The sequence below is a fragment of the Oryctolagus cuniculus genome, chromosome 16 (assembly GCF_051225735.1).
Source record: "Oryctolagus cuniculus isolate XC-2025 breed Fujian yellow rabbit chromosome 16, ASM5122573v1, whole genome shotgun sequence".
Classification (NCBI taxonomy): Eukaryota; Metazoa; Chordata; class Mammalia; order Lagomorpha; family Leporidae; genus Oryctolagus; species Oryctolagus cuniculus.
The window spans coordinates 86,606,445-86,631,736 of NC_142882.1; the positions used below are offsets into that span (position 1 = coordinate 86,606,445).

The 25,292-nt window shown below is 40.9% G+C and overlaps 1 protein-coding gene across 4 annotated transcripts in view; it reads left to right on the forward strand.

Moving 5' to 3' along the window:
• Positions 1-25,292, forward strand: part of SEMA3D (semaphorin 3D) — a 283,704-nt gene that overhangs the window by 187,758 nt on the left and 70,654 nt on the right. For 3 of the 4 annotated variants that reach the window (XM_002713842.6, XM_008261803.5, XM_089315886.1), the window contains exon 19: positions 1,703-6,152. The exons of the other annotated variant lie outside the window; for it this stretch is intronic. In XM_002713842.6, the coding sequence (XP_002713888.1) occupies positions 1,703-2,128 (426 nt within the window). In that variant the 3' untranslated portion in view covers positions 2,129-6,152. Of the gene's footprint in view, positions 1-1,702; positions 6,153-25,292 lie in introns of those variants that run through there. 4 annotated transcript variants of the gene reach the window in all.

A 25,292-nucleotide genomic window follows, 5' to 3' on the forward strand; every position in this document is an offset into this window, starting at 1 on the left:
GCCGGCACAGACCAGAATCTAGGTCAGGAAGCCAGTGTTTTAGATGCAAGATTTACTTATTTTTTAAATAAAAAAAAAACTCATGTAAAGTAAAAAAAAAAAAAAAAACAATGAACAGTGTGTTAGATTTGAGTTTACCGTTTGCATTGAAGACTGGCCCCTTCAGAATCCTAGGAGTTCAAATTCACATTTTCTTTGGGCATGAGACTCCTTGGGTTTCAGAGAATGAATTCAAGGTTAGTTTCTATTACAACAGTGTTTTAAAAATGTCTCAGCTTTTGGAATAAACCCATGAGGAAAGAAAACTACACATCCAACAACTTTCCAAAGGGACACATACACAAATCCCCGATGTGTGGACTCAGTGCTGGGCAAAGGCGGGCCTGGACACAAGGCAGTGCCATGACCCGGGCCTCTGAGCTGTGACCTGCCCGTGGCCTCAGTAGAACCCCTGCAGCTGCACTTCTGTGGCCCAGAGGGTGCCTCGGCATAGACTTGTTAGTTAACTGGGCTGGCAGCCAGAGATGTTTCTTTTCCTTTTCTCAGATTTCCAGAATCAGAGGGACTTTACCCTACATATTTTCCACATAAGGATGCCGAGTGTAGTCCGCCCACTGTGAATAAATTTAATTCAGCCTTCCTTGGGCCTCCTTGATTTCCATCAGCTCAAAGTCCACAATGCAGGGGCAGATGTGTAAACTGGGAAATCTTCCAGACGTCTTTGTTGTGTTGTTGCCCTTCTACTGAATGCCCAGACCCTCAACAATACCGTGCTTTAACCGGGGTTCTTGTGTCGGCAAACATGCCTCCAGCTTTACTGAAGATAGGTTCGCCATTCACACCAGCCTGTGGGCCAGGCAAGCTAACTGTTTGAATAATATCGCTTCAAAGGGCAGAGAGCATAACATTTCTGAGCCAGTTCTTTCTGTTCCTTGTGCTTTCTCACACTTGAAATCACATTACCATGTTATACTATACTGAGGTATGGCAAATATTTCCACAAATGACATAGTCCAAAGTATCGCATGCACACCCAGTATCAAAATTCAATCCACAGTCAGAAGGGAAATTCAGCTTCAAATGTTGCTAGCCTTCTGACGATGGTCCTGCTCAGTTACAGTGCTAACATCCGCAAGGCTGGGTCCATGCCTTTCCCCTTGACTTTTGACAAGTCGCTTCTTACAGCTGCCATATGCCATTCAGACCGTGTATTTGGCGACACCTAGAAAACAGAGTAAATTCCTTTTGGAATCATGGTTTCCTTCCACAGCACATACGATAGCATGCTCTGAGGCTCCTTTTCTCCACAATGTGAAGTTTGCATTCTCATTCTGCAAGTGAGATAGCAATCTGTGATCTTAGCACACCAATTATAGCTGAAGTCTGTGATGAAGGTCATCTGATAGGTTCCAGTTTTGCTTCATTACTGCTCAGAGCTTTTCATTCCTCTCTAAGCCAACTGTATTCCAGAGGTCCAGCTAATCAGATGCGAATGTGAAAAACACAGGCTGTGCCTCGGGGCCATGACTTTCGATGAATTTTTTCACCCTCTTCAACTGTGGCTGACAGTATTATGCTTGATGACAGAGAGACGGGGAATCTATCTTTTAGGTTCATCTTAGTGAAACTGCGTAGCCTGTTTTCATTTGCTCGTAGCCCTCTCTGGTTTTAATTTATTACCTACATTTTTCCAATTCTGCAGTTGAAACCTGATGAAAGGATCATCAAAACGGAGTACGGGCTACTGATCCGCAGTCTGCAGAAGAAGGACTCTGGGCTGTATTACTGCAAAGCGCAGGAGCACACTTTCATCCACACCATAGTGAAACTGACTTTGAACGTCATTGAGAACGAACAGATGGAGAATACCCAGAGGGCAGAGCACGAGGAGGGGAAGGTCAAGGATCTGTTGGCTGAGTCACGGTTGAGATACAAAGACTACATGCAGATCCTGAGCAGCCCAAACTTCAGCCTGGACCAGTACTGTGAGCAGATGTGGCACCGGGAGAAGCGGAGGCAGCGGAACAAGGGCAGTCCCAAGTGGAAGCACGTGCAGGAGATGAGGAAGAAACGGAACCGGAGACACCACCGAGCGCTGGACGCGCTTCCTAGGACTGTGGCTACGTAGCTTCCCGTGTAACTCAAAGCGTAGAAGTCTTCCTGCAGACACACTGTCCTCTGTTTGTACGCCTCTTATGCTAGCTCCTAAATGCTTTCCAGGGACTTTTGCTGAGGCACAAGAACGCTGATCTGAATAGACTGCACAGGGTGAATTTGGGAGAGTGAGGGCAAACGTTCATCTGAACCTGTTTTCCAACAACAAAAGCTATACCTTCACAGTGTAAGAATTCTCTCCAAAATAGGGGCTTTACATTTGTAAATGTTATTAAGTTTTGAATTTTTGAATTTATTATGAATGTAAATAGTGGACCTAAACAAGCATCAAATTCGATGTTGGATCAAGGTGCTTCATTCCCTCACATGTCCGGTAAGCACGAAGCCTCCCAGGCAGCTGTGCTGTGTCCTTGTGAACAGAGGAAGTGTCATTCCACCCTGGAACTGGCCACCTTGTGGTAGGAACTGGACGCAAGACACAGTTTAAAACAGCTCACAGCATCCACAGGAACTTTCCCAGAGAGCCATTCACAATTTTTGGAGCGTGATGCACGAATTTGGAGAGGGGCGTTATTTCTCACAGGCTCTAGGGATAATATTTGCTGTTCTGCAACGCTGATTTATGGAAGGGCATTGATGTTCCTCCCAGGATTCCTTGGGACTTGTCAGGAGTAACAGGTTCACAGAAGTTGGTGCTCAGTTACATGCTTCTAGAATGTTTGCTAAGCTCTACAGGGACAGAATGCTTAGTGCGTATTTTAGATATGGGAAAAGGTTTTAATACAATCAGGGCAACATCATGATGTGTACTACATCCTGATGGGAAGACATGTTGATGACATTTCTTGGGAGACAAAAGGAAAGACAGCCATAAATTCTGGCCTTGGGGAAAACTCCTATCCCCATGACAAGGAAGAAGAATCGCAAATAAAGTAGACAAAGTGTAATGGAGCTGTTTTCACTGGGGTATAAGCAGCTGCCAATTTGTAGTCCATCTGTTAAAAAAAAATCTCAAATTATAACAAACTGCCAGCAAAAGTCTTAGAAAAAGTAAATTTTCTAAAGGATCATGGAGGGATGAGCACATTTTATTTATAACCAATGATATTTCAGTATGCATTTCCTCTCCTTTTTCTAAATATTTATCATACTTTGTATATTATTTCCATTTACTGCCTTTATTCTCTCCTGCTTATTGGGTTATTGGGTTATGTTTGAGTGACTAGGAAAAACACAATATACAATATACAATACATATTGAGATAGAGTGAAGTAGACTATAGCAGTGTGGTGGGTGTACGTTTGTTGAACAGAACAAGTGTAAAATTTTGGCAACGGAAAGGGTTAAATGAACTCTTTGACAACTTTCCTTCACACAACCTTTTTGCATTTCCAAGGTGATATTTTGTAATTCTAGTAGCATTGATTTAGTAATTTAACAATAAGCTTACCACAGGTAAAGAAAAGGAGCTCACCCACATTAGCATAAACTATTTTCATATTTTGTTAGCACTTTCAAATGTTTCCAATTCAGCTTTGTTTCTCAATCTTCATGGTGTGTTTCCTGTCTGTCTAAGCAGAAACTCACCTTTCCTCCTAACACAAAACCCTCAGCCTTCTTCTGTCTGGCCTTTTCACGCCATTTATAGTGTGAAATGAAAAATTAGTCACTTCCTCACATGGAGGACAGCTTTTCAGAAAACTAAATAACAGACATTGCTTGTTTCTCATACACGTTCTGAAAGACAATCTGTGAGAAAGCCGTGTGGCTAGAGGACAACTTCTCGCAGAATCTGCGACTGGCTCCATGTTCAGAGCATTATCTCCCTTCTAGACTCATGTCACTTGCATTGCTTCCCATCTCTGAGTGGTCAGACTGATAATTCAGGTGGGGTATCCTCTTTTGGTAATGTACTCATGGGCATGTGTAGATGTTTCACTGTAGGGAAACGGGAAGGAATAATTGGAGTGATATTTTCATGAACCAGAACAAATCCTTTTTGAAAACATAATGCATAAGAATAGTTGTGGCAAAATCAGACTACTAACTGAATAACCTAACATGAGTCTTGCTAATTGTTGATTTCCTGGGATAAAATGTTCCAGAGATTCATAGCAAGCTCAAAGCAAGTAAGTGGGATCAGGCTTTATGTTTGAAAAAATTTCCAAATAGTTGTGTATCTGATGGTCTTAATAAAATATGGATGGGTTTGGAGAAATTACATGCAGTGCAAAAGTTAGGATTGACTTGTGAGATTTCAAATTTTATTCTCATCCATATATGGGTATCCAAACCATTTAAAAAATCTTTCTAATCTTAGTTATTCAGACAAAATTTGTGGGACTTCTTTTATGCCTACTGTCTACTATTCAGGCTGCTTTGGATAAAAACTTATGTCAATTTCTTAAAAATATTGGAAATATTAGTTAAATAAATTTTTATGTAACAAAAATAATATGGGGCAAAGATGTATGTGTGTTTCTAATGATAGAGGACATCTAAACAGCATTTAATTGTTTAAACTTTGTAATTGTCTTGTACACGTAGAGGAACAGTGTGAATATATTAAGTCTGCAAACACATTGTGTACTCCCTCACTGTTGAGAACTTCACCAGATTTTCTTTGAAAAAATGAAGAAGAAAATTATAGTTAACAGCTTCAAATATGGTAAGGAATCAACTCTCAATGGAGAGGGTCTTAAATTGTGTTTATTCTTGGTTTCATATTTTCTCTCTAGTCTTCAATACATATGTCTTTTGACTTCCTTGTGTGTTCTCGCCTGCATTTCATTCCAGCTATTTATGCTGCTAAATGGAATCCCGCCTGTCTGCATTCATTTACATTGAATTTATCAAGCATTTTAAGAGTTTGTTTAGAAATGGATAGCCTAAGTAATTAATTTATGCAGAGCATTTTTTCCTCAAAAACTCAAAACACTACATTCACATCATTGAATAAACATTCCTGAAACTCAACCAAATAACTTAAGAAATGGAAAAATAGCAAAAAAGAAATTTAGTAATTTCCAAAAGCCACAACAGTAGAAGAACTATAATTCATGCAAACTGTCGTTGCCATCATTCTGTTGGCTACAGTCATGCTCATTGGCAATATGCTGGCTACAGAATTGTCTTCTCTTGAATGTTGCCTCTGGTCTCCATCTTGGTTCTTCATATGCTGTTACATTTTGTTCCTGCTGAATTGTGCAGACTCAACTGGAAGATTAGTTAACAACAGAGCTGAGTTTTCACTATGATCAAAGTTGAATTTCCAAGGACAACTTGATTTCATTCAGATTTTGACAATTTAATATTTATTTCACATATGTATGTACAAGTGAAAATCACCTCCCAATTTTGTGATGTCAGATTTGTCTTTGATAATATTCCGGAATTTACTAGCCTTTTTGCAATTACTGAAAAAGAGAGAGAGAGATTTGAAAAGCATTTTAGAACAATTATATATTTTTCTCACACCAAATGACCAGAACATTTAAATAATTCAGCTTACCATGCGGTTTAAAAAATTCTAAAATTCCCAGATTCTATGTATTGAGAATACAAAGAGAAGAGTAGGCACATGACTTATACCTCACCTTTAAATATTTGTAATAGAAGGTATTTATGGTAAGTTTGAAACAGATTATTTTGGGGGAAAAGACAAAATCTATCAGAAGCCATAATTAATCACATAATTTAATTCTTGTATTGAGAGTGATTAGCCATCAATTTAGAATTTGTGGTTTTGCTATTTTAAGATAAATGTAGTCTTGTATAAAATAATTAGAAATTGTTAAATGTATATTTTGGTTGTATTATAATAAAACACAAGCATTTGTGTTCTATGAGTATAAGGAGTGTTGGTTTGTGCTCAGATTTTGTTTTTAATGCTTAAAAAATTTACACAGAGAGTTGAGTTGGATAACGTACCAAAGAAAGCATTTCCTGAAAATTTTCAGTACATCTTTTTGCACTTTAATATGCACTAATTCATTTGTGAAATAAAAGAATAAAGATCCCTCCCCTCTTCATACAATATTAGAGTGAAGCTGTATTGTCATTTAATTTAGGTTTTGACCCACTAGGGTGAACATTACTATCGCGGGTACAAGGGCATTTCAAAAAGTATATGGGAAAATGGCACTAAAATATAAATTTATTTTGGTGCAAAAGATTTTGAAATCCATGCATAATTTTTCATGGGGGGTTATTTTCTGTGAGCTTTTTGAAATGCCTTAATCCAGTAAGTGAAATTTTAAAATACTCCTCTGTATGTTCATCTGTATACTTGTATATAATTTATTAAAGAAGTAAGGTGAAGTTTTTGTTTTCATTTTTGCTATATAAAGGCATTTCTTGGGTTTTATTGAGAAAGAAATATACTTCTTGCCAACTCGGTAGACATGTGAGGGATACTTTAGATTTGGAAACAGATATTATTACAAGATCTCCACAAATGTGGTGCTCAAATAGCAAAGAGATGTTGTATTGAGAAATCTCAAGTTTCCTGATTGCTCTGACAACCTGCAAACATGACTTTACGGTAAAGTGTGATTTGAACAAGAACAAGTAATTTAATATAAGGCACCAGTATGTATCAGGAGGTTTCTAATAATCAGATCCTCGCCTTCTTGTCAAGCCTTCTATCATTTCCACAAGTAAATCATGTGCACTAATTCTCACTTTTAACTCTGCCTGTGGCCACAAAACTGAAGAGTACTTCCAAGTGTCTATAAAGACCACAACAGCACAAATTACCATGGGGGAGTCAGCATTTTTGGTTATTTGTTTTTCAATAGTAAGATGACCTGTATGAAAGAGCTATAATTATAACACAATTCAAGAAGCGAAGTTATTGCCAGCAGTCATTTGTTTCACTATGTTAACAGCACAGAACGACGTGGCCCATTAACCATCCTTTCCCCTGAACCAAAATGGTAACTTCCAATCTGGTAAATTGGTTTTATCTTCTTCTTATCTCACTTTATGTATTTGAAATCAATACTTTCTGATTATGCCAAATCATATTCCTAAAATAGAGAGTTGAATACGCTATCCCCTCACCACTAGGATCCAATAAAATGGAGAACGTACAAAGGGCAAAGTTTTGGACAAAATTTTTGCCTATCTTTACACATAATTATATGTCGTGAATTCAAAATGGGAAATGACATTGATATGGAATCTTGCCTTAAGAAAATAATAATTTGTGGGACCATATGAAGGCAAGACACAAATATTTCTCTCTACACTTTGGGTTATAAAGAGCTTGAGTTTATAAATCTGATGCGTAGCCAGGAAGAACTTCCTTTGTAAACCTCAGCCTTGAATAGTGTTCAGTGCAAAAATAGTCCAGCTCAGCTATCAGGAGTCTTAGCATATGAAGGACAAAGTGGGATGTCCTGGTTGCTCTAGGAATTCCCATTGCAGTTAAGTTGTTACTTTGAAGACCAGACAGTGCTGGTTCCCGAGGCTGACCTGGCTCCTAGAAGAAACATTTTTAACATGCTCAGGATGGCCAAGGGGAAAAATTTTGGTATTTTTAAGCAGATAAATTGCATAATGGGATTCCATCAACTTTGTATAGGAGAAATAAAAGCATAAAATTTTTACAAAATGAGTCTTTGAAGTCCATGTTGTGCAACTGGACAGACAAGATAGTCCATTTTTATACAGCAGGAAGGGGCAGGCATTTTGCACAGTGCTTAAGACACGGTTGGGGCCAGCGCCAGGACTCACTAGGCTAATCCTCCGCCTGCGGCACCGGCACACCAGGTTCTAGTCCTGGACGGGGCACCAGATTCTGTCCCGGTTGCCCCTCTTCAGGCCAGCTCTCTGCTGTGGCCAGGGAGTGCAGTGGAGGATGGCCCAAGTGCTTGGGTCCTGCACCCTCATGGGAGACCAGGAGAAGCACCTCGCTCCTGGCTTCGGATCAGCACAGTGTGCCGGCCACAGCGACCATTGTGGGGTGAACGTTGGTGAACGGAAAACGAAGACCTTTCTCTCTGTCTCTCTCTCACTGTCCACTCTGCCTGTCAAAAAACAAAACAAAACAAAAAGACACAGTTGGAACACCCCTAGCCTATATCAAAGTGCCTGGTTCGTGTCCTGGCTCTGCTTCACACTGTTGTGCATCATGGGAAGTAGCAGGTGACGCCTCAGCCTTCTTGGATCTTTGCACTCAGGTGGAGGACCTGGATTGAGTCCCCGGCTTCTGGCCTTGGCCTGGCCAGCGGTGTTTTTGTAGGTACTTGGGGAGTGAACCAGCAGATGGGAGAGGTCTCTGGGTTTCTCTCTCTGTCTCCACCTGACAAGTGTAACACATAAGTACCTTAGGAAGTACCGTGGACCAAAGAGGTACAGAATGTTTCGGCCTTGGGGTTGGAGTTGGAGATGATTTCAGGAGTGGCTGGTGGGCAGTTGGACTGGTCTTGTGCTCAGGAGAAATGCAGGGATGCGGGGGCTATTTTGTGGTCAGTGAGTGGGGACGATGAAAGCAGTGCAGTGGGGCATCAGAAAGGGACCATCAGCCTGGAGTCTAAATTAGTGTCTCCCTCGCTGTGAGTCATCATTTCTGTGTGCCCCCGTGAGCTGTCGTCTCTAAGACATTAAAGAGCTGAAAATGCATGAATTCTCCAACTGTCTCCTGTATTCCTTAAGGACAGAATCCCTATTCTTAATATTTGCTGCAATCTTAAACAACTAACAAAGGTAAACTCAGAGCACAAAACAACAGGGCTTCCCTCGAACGAAATGATTACGATTCATTATTTAAGAAACTAGTAAGAAAAAGTCCCAGCGAATGGAAACATTTTCTAAAATTCTTACAACATGTGCTTCTTTTTTACATCAAATTGGTAAATTGATGAAGGCCTATTTTCATCTGCAATGTTCATCTGTTTTAAAGAAAGCAATTACAAAATGGTGGTGTTGGGTTTTTTTTTGCCTTCTCTTGTCTCAGGTGGACTCACTGTAGTTTCAAACTGATGGACAAAAGGTCCACATGATTTGTAAGGAATGGTTTCCTTAAGAACAGGACTCTGCAGGAGTCTTTGAAGAAAGATTTAAATTCATGGTGCAGTCAAGGATAAATAGCTTTCTCTGATAGTTGTCCTTTAAAGATATTTTATTGTGCCTTTGGTATTTCCCTGTTTAATTTACATTTAAGAGCACAGGAGGCTTAAATGGAATCTTCTTGGAAAAACATTCTCCTGGACCCTTAAACTCCAGTGATAAATAAGAGAAAACCAAAGTTAAAATTGTTTCTCTGTTTTCTGTTCTGTTTAAATAGTCTAAGAAATGTAGTTGAATTGAGCATATGGGTTACATTTACATATTTTATCCATTAAATAGCAAAATAATAAATTTAATTTCTATCAGTGACTCTGAACTAAGATGTTTTATTGAACATTAATTTTTATTTTTAAAAATTTTTAACTGACACATAAAATTGTATATATTTATGAGAAACTGGTATTTTGATAATATATGCATATATTGTATAATATTCAAACCAGGATAAATATGTCTGGATCCTTACATATTCATTTCTTCCTGGCAAAAGCATTCTAATGTAATATATATTTTTAAAGAAATGAAAAACTGATAAATGAGAGTTTGACTTCAGGTTGAACCCAGGATGTTGTGTACAATTTGACATGCAGAAGTCAGCTTTTCAGGCCCTGGTACTGAAAAAGCAGTCTCCTAGACACCAGTAAAACTTACAATTCTTGGCTTTCTTTGTGATTTTATAAAGATGATATCAAAAATCATCCCTTAAAACATTTAATGTTCATTGAAGTTATTCATAAACATTTATTTAGCAGCATTGTGTATACCAAACATGTAAATATTTAATTAACAAAATACAGACTAATGTGTTTTAGTAGGAGACTGTTGTTGGAGACTTATGATGCAGGTGTACATCTGGGGAGTCTAAGAGGTCACACCACACCACAAACATCTGGGCGACAAGGTTCATTTCCATCTCATCTTGCTGACATTAAGGACCGGTTTGCAGCATCTCCTGCCAAGAGGGCAAATTGGTTAAGATCCCAGTGTGTTCCTCCCAAACAACCTAAAGAACTCTGTATTGGGCCGGTGCCGCGGCTCACTAGGCTAATCCTCCGCCTTGTGGCGCCGGCACACCGGGTTCTAGTCCCAGTCGGGGCATCGGATTCTGTCCCGGTTGCCCCTCTTCCAGACAAGCTCTCTGCTGTGGCCCGGGAAGGCAGTGGAGGATGGCCCAAGTGCTTGTGCCTTGCACCCCATGGGAGACCAGGAAAAGCACCTGGCTCCTGGCTTCGGATCAGCGCAGTGCGCCGGCCGCAGCGCGCTGGCCGCGGTGGCCATTGTAGGGTGAACCAACAGCAAAGCAAGACCTTTCTCTCTGTCTCTCTCTCTCACTGTCCACTCTGCCTGTCAAAAGAAAAAAAAAAAACTCTGTGTCGCTCCTGTTACCCAACCTTCCTGCTTCCCCTCTCCCCCACTTCCCATGCTAAGTTAGGATCCATCTTCCCCCTCCCCGCTTTTCTTTTTTTTTTTTTTACTTTGGTTCATGCATACTCATTTGGGAGAGAACATGTGGTATTTGTCTTTCTGGTATCTGACTTACTTCACATAGTGTAATCCAGTTCCTCCATCCTTTATTTTTCTTCAAATGATAGACTTTCATTCCTTCTATAGTTTAATAATCCGCTGTGTATACATACCGCATTTTCTTTATCCATTCATCCATAGAGAGACGCCCAAGTTGACTCCGTATCTTGGCTACTAAGAACACTGTTGTCATGAACATGGACGAGTAGATATCTCTTTGCTATGTTGAAATCATTTCCTTTGGTATATCCCAGAAGTGGGATACCTGGATCATATAGCACATTTACTTTTAGTTTTTTAAGGAAGTTCCATACTGAATTCCTTATGGCTGTACTAATTTACATTCCCACCAGCACGGTGTGAGTTTACTCCCCTTTCTTCACATCCTAGCCAGCATTCATTGGGTCCAGGCACCCATGGTATTAAATAAAAACCAAAGCTGGACTGTAGCTAAGCAGGAAAAAGAATTTATTCAGGAACTATTACAATAAGAACAAAGAGATCTCAGTATAGGACTTGGCTAAAGTGTGAGTGCTACAAGGACAAGTGATGATTTATAGCCCAGGAGCCATGTGGGGGTCACTGGATAGAAAATGAGTAAGCAGAATCTGCATGGGTGATGGAGCCATTCTGCCTGAAACTCTTCCTGCAGAGGGCAGGTCAGGTGGTGTGATGTCACCTGGGGAGTGGTGGGGATGAGGCAGGGGATTGTGGCTAAACCGGCTGGACAGAATTCTTGCTAAAATGGGGTGAGCAGGCCTGGCGAGGACAGACACAGAAGCCCAAGGTTGAAGCCCAGCTGCGACAGAGGCCGAGGGGAGGCTGACGCAAGGCTGACTGAGGGAGAGTCCTTGTCAGCAGGGCACCCCCAGGCCTGAGAAGGAGGATGGGGAAGAGGGTGGAATACAGACATGTAGCCCGGGTCTTCCTGGGTGCATGCCTGAGGCAGGCTGTGTGATTTAGGAAGGAAAGAGAGGGGAAGTTAGGACCGGACCTGAGGCTGCAGCTTCCAGTTAGTCTTTGTCCAAGCCCTGCAAACACAAAGGGTGAGCTTAGACAAGGGGCTAGAGAGAATAAAAATAAGCAAATAAAGAGAATGGATTTGCACAGAACAACGATTATAGTGGGTGATGAACTGTGGACAGTGGTCAGTTCATGCGTCTGACACTGAGGAGACACAGGGAGGAAAAAGACAGATATCCAGGAAAGAGGATGGGTGCCTTCCCAGCTGTATAGGTCTATGCTCCAGGTTAACAATACCGGTAATGTTTTTTGGACTACCAGTGAACTGAGAATGTCAGAAGTACATATTCCCACTATTGCTAGATGGTGATTTAATTGGGATTCTATTGATTAATTTCCAATAAGTATAAAAGCTAATATTCTCTTGATGCAATCTGCATTAGACTTAACAATTTAATAAACACTGCTTTAAATTATATTTACTGATGAAAAAAATTCAGATTTCCAGGGATTAGATAATCATCCATAATGTTTATGTCACATTTCCTAATGTAGCACCAAGTTTGTTCCAGTTCTCAGTGCTTTAGAGCTATTGGCTCATTTCATCCCCACCACTTCCTGTGAAATCAGCGCTGTTTTGATCTGTAGTTTATAGACGAGGAAATCAAGGCCCAGAGAGGTTAAAGAACATGCAGTGGCCACATGGGAGCAGAGTCAGGGTTCGAGCCAGGTCGAGTGACTGCGGCACCGCTCAGGCCGGCCTGATGGCTGCAGCTGAGACAGGACAAGCGCTGACTCAAGCCCAGCCCATAAACTCCACTCTACATTGTCAGAGCCAAGTCCTGTACCCTAGAATGGCTACCAGGGGATTAAAAATTGAATATTCACACTGGTGTTCTAAGTTATAGTATAAATATATTGGCTGAATTTGTTTACTTTATTCTGAGGTTTTGTCATTTCCTATTGAGTTGATAAATTTCAACACATTTAGACCTTGAAGTTATGGAGTTAGGAGATGACATTGAATTGACCAGGTGGTAGTTGTGGTACCAGTTAGCTGTTTACACCGTGATTTCCAGTTAGTTTTCCATGCACTTTGGTGAAGTCGAAGGCATCTTTCTCCTAAATGTTTCATTTTTGTGTGTGTTTTAACATTTTCCTTCCAGCTAAGGTCAATGCTGGTTACCAGAGTGAGTATCAGATAGATGTAAAATGAAGCCTCTTTGCTAAGTGGGAGAGAGTGTGTGGATGAAAAGGTATCACTTCTCTGCCCGAGTAAAGAGTGATCGTATCTGCAGCATCTGAGTGACTAATGGCCGCCTTTAAGAGGCTTATTAGACAGAACACCTCTGCCGCAGGCTCAGTGGCTTAATCCCACTTCCCATGTTGGCACAGCTCACTTTCTCTCCAGGAAGCGTCATCTGTCATCAGGACATGTGTCCGGTAACTCTGTCAATAGGAGCACGCTGTGCTTTTCTCCAGTATCGCCCTTGTGTGTTCTGTACTGACTGGGGTGCAGAACTGATGGCACCCAAATGGATACACACAGAGGAGTGGATTCCAGGAGAAAGCAGCAGGCAATTAATATAATGAGTATTTATAAAAGCAGCTCAAGATAACACCTTGCCAAGACTTTACTAGGAGTAGAAAGTAGGAAAAAATATGACACTAGTGATTTAATAATGCTCTAAATGGTAAGTTTTAGTGGGTGAAACCTGGCAATCTGTGCCAATGTTTTATCCCAAATTATCTCCTGTCAGTTTTTAAAATGTAAGCATATACTGTGTGAGCACATTGTGAATTAATCTGTACCTCATAATCATCCTGAATCACTAGATTGAGCAAAGCAACAATTTGATCACATCTCTCTCTGCTTCCTCTCGGCCGTCTTTGTGGACAGTTCCTACATCACTGTGGAAGTGGAGACATTCCTGAAGCCATGGGATCAGACATATTCCCGTTAGAACCATCATCTAACCTCTTCAGATTGTGCATGTAGGGCATTTTGACTCATTCTATTTTTGCTTTGAAGAAATGTGAGGCAAGAAATAAATCTGGCCAGGGCAAAAACAAACTGAAGGAGCAGGGAAAAGCTCTTCTTCTCCAGGGAAACTGAGTGAGTTGAGAGGTCGACGACACAAGTTTACCTCCAGCTCTTCCTGGTGTTCCATGAGAGTCCATGGTTTCTCCTGGCCACTCTGCCATATCTTGCCTGGCTTGGTCTCCACAATGTAGCAGACGCCAAGGCTCAACAGACTACTCACTTCACTTACCTATACCCATTGGGATGCCGGAGCAAATAGTCTGGGTGGCTTCTAAATAATAGAAATCTATTGCTCACAGGCCTGGAGCCTGGCAGGTCCAAAATCAAGGTGCCAGAATATTTGTTTCGGGTGATGGCCAGTTTCCTGGTTTGCAAATTGCCCACTTTTCAACGTAACCTTGCATGACTGGGGCCAGGTTACTCTTTGGGGCTTCCTATACAGATGTACCAATCCCATATCAAGGTGGTGACCCACCCAATTGTAATGGTCTTAAGTTTGTTTCCAACTAAGCACTCAAGAGGTACTGATGCAGATGCAGTACTGTGTGCCCTTGGACAGTTTTAATAAGTCATTCCTCACTGACTGCAGGATATTCTCTCCCCTTCCAGGGCGCTGCTCCATTTTAGCTCAGGAGAGAAGTTCTTAAAAATTGCTGTTTTCCAGGCTCTGTATATCAGCCTCCAATTAGACCAGCTTCTGATCAAAGAGCTTTTACACAAAACAAAGCGAATATCAACTGGCAAAATCCTCTCCAATACATCATCTTCAGGTTTGGGGCAGGGCACACAGTAATTATGCCTCTTTGGTTTTTCAGCAAAAGGTGCATCTTTTCTAACTGGTTCCTCCAACCCAAACCAATTAGCCTTTTTGTAGACTAACCCTGGACACAAGAGGTGTTTCCCAAGAAGCTTTGGAAACTGCCGGGCTCCTATGGACACCGCAGGGAAGATTCTGACGCCCCCCTGACTAGCCATGTCTATAAGCTTCTGCTGCTGGGCAGCTGCCATGGTCAGCATCTACTGGTTCTTAGGTGCCCCGACCTGACAGCTGGCTGCTTGTGCAACCTGGCAGGCAGAAAGCCACACCAAGCACACAGGTCAGGAAATGCGATGAACAGCATTAGCGGTCTCTGGGCATGAACTAATCAATAATGAATGCGTACTGGGAACCAGATTCAGAAGGGTCCCCAGTCAAAGAGGTAATTCTTGCAAGTGTTTCTGGATAATCTACATTTGGAAAGTTACAGACTTTTACCACCCTGCCTCAAGCAGAACCCACACACAGAAATCTGGGAGGCTGGTTTGGTAAGAGTGTTTACCCTGGGCTGGCTTTGTCAGAGGGTCCCAGGTCTCAGCTATTGCCTCCAGAGCCAGTTCAGCGACTCACCTGTCAGACCTTCACCAGGAAAACTGTCAGGGAGGGAACCACATTTCCCTCCAACTGTCTCATGCCCTCTAGTTGTGGCCTTCGAAATTATATCTGCTGAAGACCGATCCACAAAGGAAAAACAAACAGGTTCATAAACATGTGCATGACACTCATGAGGGAGAGGAGAAAAGGAACTCCATTGTTACATTCAAAGTTTTGGTAGAATGAATAAAACGAAGTATCAGTAGGAAATTCTCCTTATACCCAATCTTTTTTTTTCTGCAAAATAACTTATTATTTTTACTCAAAATTCTCATTTCCAGATGTCGTTCAGCCTTGCCAATACTATGATATGACTCACTACTGACCAATGAACTGTCCTTTCACTCATTTTCCATGATGGTTGGCTTCTTTTACAGGGTATGACCTTTTGTCTCCTTCCATTTAAAAAAATTAAAATACAAATATTCTTTGTGTTTTATATCTCAAAGGAAAGAACATCTATCCAGTGCAGATTTTTTCAGCTTCCTCCATTCTGTACCTGCACCTGTTCTTATCTCTATAAACTGCTTCAGAATTTGAGGGTCACTGTCCATTTGAGGTTTTGATGTCATCCACTTTGGACTTGGTCAAGAACTTATTATTTCAGTTCTTTTTTCCTCTATTTGAAATATCACTGCTTCCTTGGCCATGCTTTCTGGTTATATTCTTTCAGTCTCCTTTCTTGCATGCTCATGTTTTGAGATAAATCTAATACAAATGTGGGGCTGGCTCTGTGGCATAGTAGGCTAAGCTCCTGCCTGCAGCGCCAGCATCCCATATGGGCACCTGTTCGAGTTCTGGCTGCTCCTCTTCCGATCCCACTCTCTGCTATGGCCTAGGAAAGCAGCAGCAGATGGCCCAAGTGCTTGGGCCCCTGAACCTGCTTCGGAGATCTGCAAGAAGCTTCTGGCTCCTGGCTTCAGATTGGCCCAGCTCCAGCTATTTGGGGAGTATCCCAGTGGGTGGAAGACCTCTCCCCCTCTCTCTCTCCTTTTCTCTGTCTGTAACTCTAACTCTCAAATAAATAAATACATCTTTAAAAAAGATAATACAAATGGTTGTATTTTTTTCTTCTCTTTTATTCTTAAACCATTGGTGGTACCAATTCCATCAGGGACTTCTTTTTGTTCTCTTTCGAGATCTCTGCCACCTCTAACAATGATGATTAACATCATAATCTTTAATTTCACTCTGAAGTTACATGAAATGTGTCTCTTTTGGTTCTTGTATAAATAAATAATTTATTTTTAAGTTGACAAATGTTTCCACTCATGTGTACAACATGACATATGTATATGACATATATATATATATGTTTTGACATATGTATATGTTGTAGAATGGTTGAATCAAGTTGATTTTGATATCCACTACCTTATATACTAACGTCTTTTTGTGATGAGCATTTTTCGAATCTACTGTCAGCTATTTTCAGGGATGCATGTATGCAACACTACAATAGTGCATTATTGTTAACTGTAGCTACTGTGCTGCATAATAATCCTCTTGAATGTATTCCTTCTATGTAACTGAACTTTTGTTTCCTTTGGCCAACATCTCTCCAGTCCTTCTCCAGGCCCTGCTAACCACCATTCTACTCTGCTTCTATGAGGTCAACATTTTTAGATTCCATATGTATGTGATATGTATTTTTTGTCTTTCTTTGATTAGCTTGTTTCACTTAGTATAATGTTTTTCCATCTTCATGAATGTTGTTACAAATGACAGGATTTTCTCCCTACCGAGACTGAGTAGTATATTGTATTATATGCACATACTATATATTGTATGCATATACATATACTATTATATATGCTTAACACATTTTCTTCATGCATTCATGACAGATAGGTTGATTCATGGACAGATAGGTTGATTCCATACCTTGGCTACTGTGAATTGTGCTGCAATAAAGTTAAAGTGTAGATATCTATTCAACTTACTTATTTCATTTCCTTTGGATAAAGACCCAAAAGTGGAATTGTTTGATCATATGGTAATTCTATTTTTGACTTTTTGAAGACCCTCCACTGTCTTTTCCACCTTAGCTGTACTGATTCACAGTCCCATCAGGAGTGTGTAAGGATTCCCCTTTCTCCACATACTCACCAGCACTTACCTTCTTTTTTCTTTTTGATAATAGTCATTCTTACACGTATGGGTGACAACACTTGGTGGTTTTTATTTGCATAATTAGTGATTTTGAGCATTTATACCAGTTAGCCAGTTACATATCTTCCTTTGAAACATATGTTTATTTAGGTTTCCTGCCCATTTTTAAATTTAGTTGTATGCTTTGTTGTTATTGAGTCGAGTTTCAGAGATTTTGGATACCAATTCCTCATTAGATGAGTGATTTGAAAATACTTCCTATCGTTCTTTATGTTGTCTTTTAGTCTGTTAATTGTTTCCTTTTGTATGAAGAAGGTTAATAGTTTTAGACAATCACATTTGTCTATTTTCCTTTTGTTACCTGTATTTCAGCATTCATAGCCTGAAGATATTTCTTAAGGCCAATGTCAAAAACCTCTTCACCTATGTTTTATTCAGTTAGTTTTGAAGTATCAGGACTTAAATTTAAATTTTAATTGACTTTGAGTTGATTTTTGTAGGTAGAGTGAGTTAAGGGGCCGATTTCATTTTTATGCATGTAGATTTCCAGTTTTCCCAACATAATTTATTGAAAACAACTCCTTTTCCCATTGAATAGTCTATGCATTTTTGTTGAAGGTCAGTCTTTTGGTTGTTTCTACTTCTTTGATATTCCTTTTAAAGTTTTTTTAAAAAAATCTTCTTCTAATCTTGTCAACTTCTTATATTCTGACTTACTCCAGGGAAGAGTCTAAGTTACTGAAGCCATATGTGTTTGGTTTATATCCCTTTCTTATTTGACAGATATGTGATGTAGAGAAAAGCATTTCTCCTTTCTCTGCTTCACCTGAAAATTGGGTGTAAAAACAATATCATTTTACGCTATCAGCCAAGACTATTACTTTCCATAAGCAGTTTATTTCACTCAGTTAGGTCTATCTGCTTTTCCTTTCCAGTATTCCTACACAAGCATATTGCTCTGTGAGTCTCCTGTTGTGCCCCAGTCTCTTAGGCTCAAATTCCTACTATCTGTCATTTTTTGGATTTACCATTCACCACAAAGAACAGAACTGAATATAATTTCATGGTTCAGATTGCTTTTTATGAAAGATGGAAACATCCAAATTTTTCCCTTTCTTATGTGGCCCCAAATATAACAGATATCATTAATTTATTCAGATTAACACTTTCATATTAACTCAAAAGAGGACCCAGCCACTTCTGTGTTCGTCTTCTCGTGACGTCAGTCATTTTTGTCCACTGTGGGCACCTGCGCTCGGCTCCTGAGTGGTATTGTTGTCACTCGCTTTCTGGTTTTCCTGACTGTTGCCTCTCTGGTCTGTCCTTCACAGAGAAGCTGTGAAGTTTTCTTAAAGGGGAAATCTGACAGCACCATTGGTTTTCCTCAGAATTCTCCAGAACACAGACTCCATTCACAGACTGCAACCTTCTCCCGTGAACTCTTCGGAGCTGGCTCCTTCCTAGCTTTCCAGCTCATTGTTTTTGGCCGCCCTCCTGCTCTTTATCCTCAAACAATACCAGGCATTTTCCTTCTATGCCTCTCCACGTGCTGTTTTCTCCATCTGCACTGCCCAATTTCTCTACCTGACAAATACAGCCCCTCAACATCTCAGGTGAGGCATTGCTTCCTGTGAATCCTGCCCTGAATCTTCTGACCATCAGCATGTTGTGGGCTTTCCATTCTCTTCTCCAAAACCCTTCTTTTTTCAGCTACAGTAAATCCTCATTATCTGTGGATTCCTTATTTCATAATTTACCTGCTTGCTAAAGCTCTTATGTCAACGTTCAGAGCACTTATGCAGATACTTGTGGGCATGTGAGTGGGCTTTGTTTAGGCATGGGTTACAGTACTATCAGCCATGAGTTCAATGTTAACAAATCAACAAAATAGGTTCCAAAATGTGCATTGAAATGGAATCAAACATAAGTTCATTTTGGTTCAGAAATTTCATATGTATTTTTGATGAAGGTTTTGAGGATCACTTGTATATTAAATAATTTATATACTTTTGTATAAAATTTATTTATTTGAAAGTCAGAGTTGTACAGAGAGAGAGGAAAGGCAGAGATCGAGAGGTCTTCCATCCGCCGGTTCACCCTCCAATTGGCCGCAAAGGCCAGCGCTGCACTGATCCGAAGCCAGGAGCCAGGGGCTTCCTCTGGGTCTCCCATGTGGGCACAGGGACCCAAGGACTTGGTCCATCTTCTACTGCTTTCAAAGGCCATAGCAGAGAGATGCATTGGAAGTGGAGCAGCTAGGTCTTGAACCGGCACCCATATGGGATGCTGGCACTGCAAGCGGCAGTTTTACCCACTACGCCACAGCACTGGCCCCATAATGTATATACTTAAGATTTGCTTTTATTTATCTGCTTGAAAGAGAATCAGTGAAAGAGAGAGAGAGACGAGAGAGAGAGAGAGAGAGAGAGAGAGAGAGAGAATCCTCCCATATGGGTGGCAAGAACCCAAATGCTTGGACCATCCTCTGCTCCTCCCTGCCGCCTTAGGAGCATTAGCAATAGGGAGCGTCAGGAGTGGTGGCGGGTCTTGAACTCAGGCACACTCATATGCTGGGCAGGCATCCCAAGTGGCAGCCTGACCTACAGCATCCACCCCTGATAAGGTGTGTTTAAAGAAATACACACAAAACAAAGTTACTTACTGATCAGTTGGCAAAAATACTGTGACTGGAGACTCACGGGAAGTTAGCTGTGTTGCTTCCTAGGGACAGTGTTTCAGTATTCAGTAATTTGGTAATCACAATGACCACAGAACGGAACTGCGATCAATGAGAATCAACTATTTATCTATATATAAGTAGTTAGATTTGAATGTTTTTCTGATGGTTTCTACTCCTTGTTTTTGTGTTGTCTGTCTCCAGTGTCTTAACAATTCTTGACACAGAGACAATAAATATGTTGAATGGATAACATGACAATGTACATACACAGGGATAAGAATGTAAGACAACAGTATTAATTGAGTATAATCCCTGAAATATTAGATTAAAGCAATTGAGTTTCAATGAACAAAATGAAGGAAAGGACTATTTGAAAAAGAGCTGCTATGGACAATAGGATTTCTGTGATCTGGGAAGGGCCTCTGGTGAGTGAGGGAAGAGAGAGGTGGTGAGACAGGACAGGACGTGACTTCCAAAAGGACCCTCTGCGAAAGGGAAGTTTAGCATTTGAAGGAGTGACCAAGAGCATAAAGGTTACATGGGAGGCTACAAAACAAGCCTGACCTCTGTGAGAAATACTGCAGGTCTCTTTTTTATACTGTCTTGCGTTCCCTGTGAACAAAGAGGCTGACAAATCATCCCAGTGACTGTCCTGGTGTTTGAGCTGCAAATACTGTCTCCTGGGAAAACTCTCAGTCTTGGAAAAACCAAGATAGTTGGTTTGCAAATGACCATTATTAAGTGTAGTATGTTCTACAAGTTAAAACAGGTGTAAACTTAGCTTAATGTTTCTCTGCTGTTCATTCAAATGATAACAATCTAACTTCCATTATTTGATAGGCACGGCTTAGTATTTCAGGAAGAACAAGATGAAGTTCATATTGTTCTTACCTTAGGGATGCCTGAATAGCAGTTCAAAATAATTTTATATATTTTTATAAACATATGCAGGGACATTATAAAATTGGTAGAAAATGAATTGAATGGTAGGTTTGTTTTGATGCAAGAGAGTTTTGAAATCTGTGCATAGTGTGAATCTGCATGAACTCAGACCAGAAAACCACAGCAATGGGCAACTCTATTTCATAGTGTGCTTACCCATACTGACTCCAGAGCTAGGGAAGGCATAAAGGCTTCATCCATTTGTAACCTGTACTTGGGTGTGACAGGACAAGGAACTTTCAGAAAGAAAGATCTTGACAATGTGGGGACGGGAAACATGCTAAGCAATAACATACTCAGCAAGAGACAGCGAAAGAAGGCTCTGTTCCTTCGTTATCAGATTTACTAAGGACCCAGGAAACCCAAGAAACCGAGAAAGAAAAATGAATCGATTCCTCTCATGTGCAGCTCACCTTCCACTGGAATGTGATAAACTTTCTTTTCCTACAATAAGAGCTTGTGATGTTTGAACCAAAAATTATTTTTTCTAATAAACACTAATAAAGTATATTCCATTTGAAAGTATGATAGCATTGCAATTTTTGGACAAGATAGTTAATCCAAGTTTTATCTTGGCTTAAAAATAGTAGTTTTTATTAATGGTAATAATCACGCTTTTTAGTACTTTTTTTGTTTGTTTGTTTTTTGACAGGCAGAGTTAGACAGTGAGAGAGAGAGAGACAGAGAAAGGTCTTCCTTCCCTTTCTTCACCCCCAAAATGGCTGCTATGGCTGGCGCACTGCGCAGATCCGAAGCCAGGAGCCAGGTGCTTCTTACTGGTCTCCCATGCGGGTTCAGGGCCCAAGCACTTGGGCCATCCTCCACTGCCTTCCCAGGCCACAGCAGAGAGCTGGAATGGAAGAGGAGCAGCCGGGACAGAACCGGTGCCCCAACCAGGACTAGAACCCGGGGCTCCACAGGTGAAGGATTAGCCTAGTGAGCCACGGCGCCAGCCTTTTTAGTATGTTTTCTAAGTTATCCCCAATTTGATAAAATTACAGTAAGTCTTCAATTTAACACACAGTTAAAAAGGCCTCGAGAGGAAACTGCTGAAACATCTCTGCATATAAACTCTGTTAGCCTCCCCACCCCCAGTCTTTAATAGCTAGTCATAGCCTTGTTTTGTTTAATAATACTAAGTGCTCCTCTAATACTTTTAACCACTAATACTTTCCTCCAAGACATTAATAATTTTGTAGATTGCTGTAATGTTTAATTTGATTCATAGAAAAGCTGATTGTTTATAAAAGGGGCTTCAATCATTGCTATATTCTGAGTACACAGATGATACATAAACATGAAATTCCCATTGAATTTTCAGCTGTGACAATAGAGAAGAATACCTGCTAGGCCAACTGGACCAACTTGATTCTATTTTGCTGGCTATAATAAAAGTCTAAAGCAAAGTCACTCAATTTACATTGAGTCCCATCAATCTTATTTTATTTTATGCTAAAATACATTTATGGGAAAGAGATTAAAAATCAAACAAAAAGTAGAACATAGCACTTCTTCTGCTTCAGATGTTTACTTCAGCATGAACTAATTAGCCAAGAAAACAAATCTTTAATACATCCTGAAGCCATAGAGAGATCTCACAGTCTTACACAGATAAGTGTAACAATGGTCATCAGGTGCTGGTATGCACACATGCCTGAAGTGTGTGAAGTGGTGGAAAAATCAGCTGGGAAATCAGGGTTTGGCTTCTATTCTTGGATCTGTCACTTCATATATCTCTGCCAGGTTTCATTCATGAAAATGTGGACGTTGGGATAGATGTGAGTTTCCTATACAGTATTTTTCAATATTTTCCTCTATAAAAATACAATTGAAAAGGGATTGATCAATCAGATAATTTGCAAAATTCTGTTTTATATCCTCTCTTGAAAATTTGCAACACCTCTTTGTAAATTAAAGAGTGTAAATAAATTCAAGCTGTAATTTACCCTTTTGGGGGGACTATGTTAATTGAACATGGAACACAATTTTGCATTATTTTTGACACAGTTGTCAACGAACTGACTTCCAAAGCCTTTCTCACTTGAGAGGCCTATGATTATGTTTTGGAAAGCACCCATTTAACATACCACGTAAAAAGAATAAGTACTTTAGAATTCTATGGAAAATAGTTATCAATGCAGAGATAAAAATGACCTCAAGATCTCTTGCTTTTACCATGGATTGATGGTTGCAGGAAGTGTTGGCTTCCTATTTCAATTCCAAATCCTGTATTCCTGAGCACAAAACTACAATTCCTACATTCCTTTACTACACATTCGTTGATATCATGAACAGTGATTTGGATTTTCTGGGTGATGAGAGAGTATAACGTTAGATTACTTCCTAGCAACAAAATCCTTAAGAACTGGTCAGCAGCTTTGTAAGGTGACCAAGTGGTCACGTTGGAGACACATCTATGACGACAGTGTTGGGTTACACCACATGAGGAGTTCCCCAGGCTTTACTTACGAAAGGGTGCCGAGGGCACCTGTTGGTCCTTTTGCTGAGGCCAGTTTGCTTCTCATTCAGAAAGAATAGAGCCTGGAGTCTGTCTTACTCTGAGACCTTTACTCTGATGAAATTTTGCAGAAATTATAATCGTTTTCATGTACAATTTTTTAATTTCTTATTTGTAAACTTAAATGTTGTTTTATTTTATTTGAAAGATGGGATGGGGGAAACGAGAGTGAGAGAGGTACAGAGAGAGAGAGATCCCAGCTGATGATTCATTTCCCAAATGCCCACAACAGCCAGGCTGGAACAGGCAGAAGCCAGAGCCAAGAACCCAATCTGGATCTCCCATGTGAGTGGCAGAGATCTAAGCACTTGGGAATCTGGAATTAGAAGCCAAGCTGAGGCGTGGACCCAGGCACTGATAGGAGGTGCAGACATGGCAAGAAATGTCTTAATTGCTAAGCAAAATGCCTTCTCTGTAAAAATTTTTAAATGATCATCATGGAAAATATACCTTTTCTGTTTTAGTCTTTAGAAAATACTCGATAAGAGAATGAAGTGATTGCCTCCCAAAGTGATTTTCCTTCCCTGCTGACCAGTTCTCATCGGAATTATCAAGAGAATATGCAAAGAAGGAAAATCCACATCAGTACTAAAATCTAAAGCAGCCTTGGGGCCGGCACCGTGGCTCACTTGGCTAATCCTCTGCCTGCAGAGCCAGCATCCCATATGGGCACCAGGTTCTAGTCCCAGCTGCTCCTCTTCCAGTCCAGCTCTCTGCTGTGGCCCGGGAGTGTAGTGGAGGATGGCCCAAGTCCTTGGGCCCTGCACCCACATGGGAAACCAGGAGGAAGCATCTGGCTCCTGGCTTCGGATCAGTGCAGCGCACCAGCCATAGCGGCCATTTGGGGGGTGAACCAACGGAAGGAAGACCTTTCTCTCTGTCTCTCTCTCTCTCACTGTCTAACTCTACCTATCAAATAAGTAAAAAAAAAAAAAAATCTAAAGAAGCCTTGTTACTGAAGACCTCCCAGACATTTCAGAGTTTTTGCTGTCTCTAGACAGATGGGATGAATTTAAAGGAGGGCATGGAAGAAAAAGCATTTAGGATCCCCCTCTGGTGTTGCAGTTTGGATGTAATTCTGACAAAAGCTCACGGATCGCACTTAGCAGAAGATGGAAACCATCCGGAGGAGGCCAGTGTGGGATCATCAATCCAGGAGGAAGACTCCTGGGGATGTCGCGTTGTATGGTCAAGCAAGCAGATGCTGAGCAGTCTCGTTTGTGACGAGACACCTTCTCAGGAGCAAAACCGCGCTGTGACGTCTTTGACCCCGATGCTGCCTTTGTTCTCCAGCTGACCTTGGACATCACAGAGTCAGTTTGCAGGAGCTGTTGTCCGTTTCTTCTGTTGTGCGTCAGAAGAGTTTCAGGAAGGGACCCACACGAGTGTCTGACTGGATCCACCTCCTCTTCCTCTTGGTTAGGAGTTATTACTTCCAGCTAGATAAAGCCCGATGGAGAAGTGTGAGCAAATAGATAAAGTAACCATACGAACGAGAAGATTCTGCAGGGGAAATGGCAGAGACCTGGCATCTGAGTGCTGGAAGTTGAGCCACCTGGGGACTGAAGTGGACAAGACAGACAAGGCTAATCCCTGACTAGGCCTGAAAAAGACACCGATAAGGACACTCAGCAGCTCCAAAAATAACAGCCTCTCCTCTTACTGACATGAGAGTCTACTTTATCAAAGACAATTCTAGCTGGCCTCTAATCGTCTCACCCCCTAGGAGAAAATGACAGCACACCTCCTTGAACTGCCCTCCCTCCTGACAGCACTCCACCCACATCACTGGCCATCCCCTAATTCCTTCCTGGAGTCACCTACTCCCAGCCCAAATACTATAATAAGCTCCTTCCAAAACTCGTTTCCATGTCCCCACATGCCTACAGCAAAGAAAACCCACCTACC